The sequence below is a fragment of the Alligator sinensis genome, unplaced genomic scaffold (genome assembly GCF_000455745.1).
Source record: "Alligator sinensis unplaced genomic scaffold, ASM45574v1 scaffold347_1, whole genome shotgun sequence".
Lineage (NCBI taxonomy): Eukaryota > Metazoa > Chordata > Crocodylia > Alligatoridae > Alligator > Alligator sinensis.
In genome coordinates this window covers 821,487-823,231 of record NW_005841922.1, presented here as the reverse complement: position 1 = coordinate 823,231, position 1,745 = coordinate 821,487, and the positions used below count along the sequence as shown (strand labels likewise).

Sequence of the window (1,745 nt, the reverse complement as noted above, 5' to 3'; positions counted from 1 at the left end):
CCCCCTGAAGCCCTGAGACTGCTGCAGGAGCCAGTGAGTCTGGGGGGGCAGGGGGGAGGCATTTTGGGGTTTTTTTTCTTAGCGCTGAGGTGGGCAGGGCAGCCATGGGGGGGCTTGGGGAGTGGGGAGGTAAGGGGGCTCATGGAAGAGCCCCCCTATGCAGCATGGGGCAGTGGGGGGCAGCAGGGATCACCCCCACTGCCCGGCAGCACCCGGTGAGTAGGGGCTTTTCCTTAAGGAAAAGGGAGGGGGCTGTAGGAGTGGGTGGGGGGCGAGAGGGGCTAGGGGAGCAGGCAGGGGATGGGGCCTGGCAGGGCCCCCCCCATAGCCCCTCCCTGCTCCTCCAGTGCCTTCTCCCCCGCCCCCTACTTACTGGCATGGAGTCTGGCTCCAGCTCCCTGCTGCAGTGTGCGGGGACTGCTCAAATCATTGAAGCTATTCAATGATTTAGCTATTCAATAATCTATTCCAAAGATTCGGAGAGCTTTGAATCGATTTGGACCTTTTTCCTAGTCCCCCGATTCGTTTCGGATTTGGAGATTCAGCCACCGAATCGGGTCGAATCTCCTCCAAATTGAATCTGCACCCGAAGCTTTGCACAGCCCTAGTGTAAACTTGTTTCAAAATATATCCTCACCTTTCAAATTTCAAGAAAAAAAATCCACTGATTTTGCCCCACTCTAAATAGTTATGCAATTACATGAATACTTAAGCATAACTATCTTGATGCCAACATTAATTTATTTTTAAAGAGTCCTTGTGTTGCTGTAGTTGTTATGGTTCATAATAGGTAGGGTGATCATATGTCCTGGTTTGACTGGGACTGTCCTGGATTTTATATGCCAGTCCCTGCTGGGTGGGGAAAATTAAAACCGAAGTCCCAGAATCGCAGAGGTATGGGGTACAGTCTAATGGGGAGGCAGAGTGGCATGGTATGCCAGGTCAGGTGGGTGGCAGGCACCATGGTAGAATGCCACTGCCTACAGCAGTGCTGCTGATGTGAGAGAGGAAGGGGGGCAGTGTCCCGGATTTCCTCAGAAGTAATATGGTCACCTTACTAATAGGATAGGGATCATGTTTCTAAAAGAAATTCCATAACAAACCTTACTTTTAAAAAACATTAAAAAAAAAAGATTAGGGAAGATTCCTTCAGTTATACTAATTTTAGATCTGACAAACGTAAAAATAGACAGAATTAGATGCAAAATTCCCACTCACTTCAATGCAGTAGGATTTCATCCACTGGATTAATCATCTTTCTTAAATCTTTTGTAAAAATGAGTATGATTTCACTACTATGTGGTTCTGTGCATTGTGATGTTAATTTGGTATCAGCTACAGTTTGGGATACGTATATTGTACAAGTTAAATGATAAACAGCTAAATCCATCACCACAGGAAAAGGTACCATTCAGAAGCAGAGTTTTTAAAACCAGAATATAGAAGATAGATAAAAATTAGCTTTTGTTTACCAGTGATAATTGAGACTGTTCAGCAACTGCATCTGTTACGCTGCAAGACCTTAATCTTGATGAAGGATCTCTTTGCTGAAAATAAAAAAAAAGGAAAAATGTTCTCAATTACACTACCTTCAACATAGGATTTGTATTTAATTGCTTTCATTTCTAGTTTTCAGCATTTTTTCTGCAGGAGAAATAAATAATTCTCATCTTGCAACCTCTCTCTCCTTTACGTATCTATAAAACCTTGGCAAGCAGTCAAGAGCAGGTTTCTCTTAAATCCTC

At 44.5% G+C, this 1,745-nt stretch overlaps 1 protein-coding gene across 16 annotated transcripts in view; it reads right to left on the bottom strand.

The window, feature by feature from the left end:
- NEDD4L (neural precursor cell expressed, developmentally down-regulated 4-like, E3 ubiquitin protein ligase) overlaps positions 1-1,745 on the bottom strand; it is a 288,447-nt gene that overhangs the window by 77,062 nt on the left and 209,640 nt on the right. For all 16 annotated transcript variants that reach the window (XR_003092935.1, XM_025198473.1, XM_006019096.3 and 13 more), the window contains one exon: positions 1,473-1,547. Coding sequence is in view for 15 of the 16 variants with exons in the window: in XM_025198473.1 (XP_025054258.1) it covers positions 1,473-1,547 (75 nt within the window). In the remaining variant the exon portion in view is untranslated. The remainder of the gene's footprint in view (positions 1-1,472; positions 1,548-1,745) is intronic.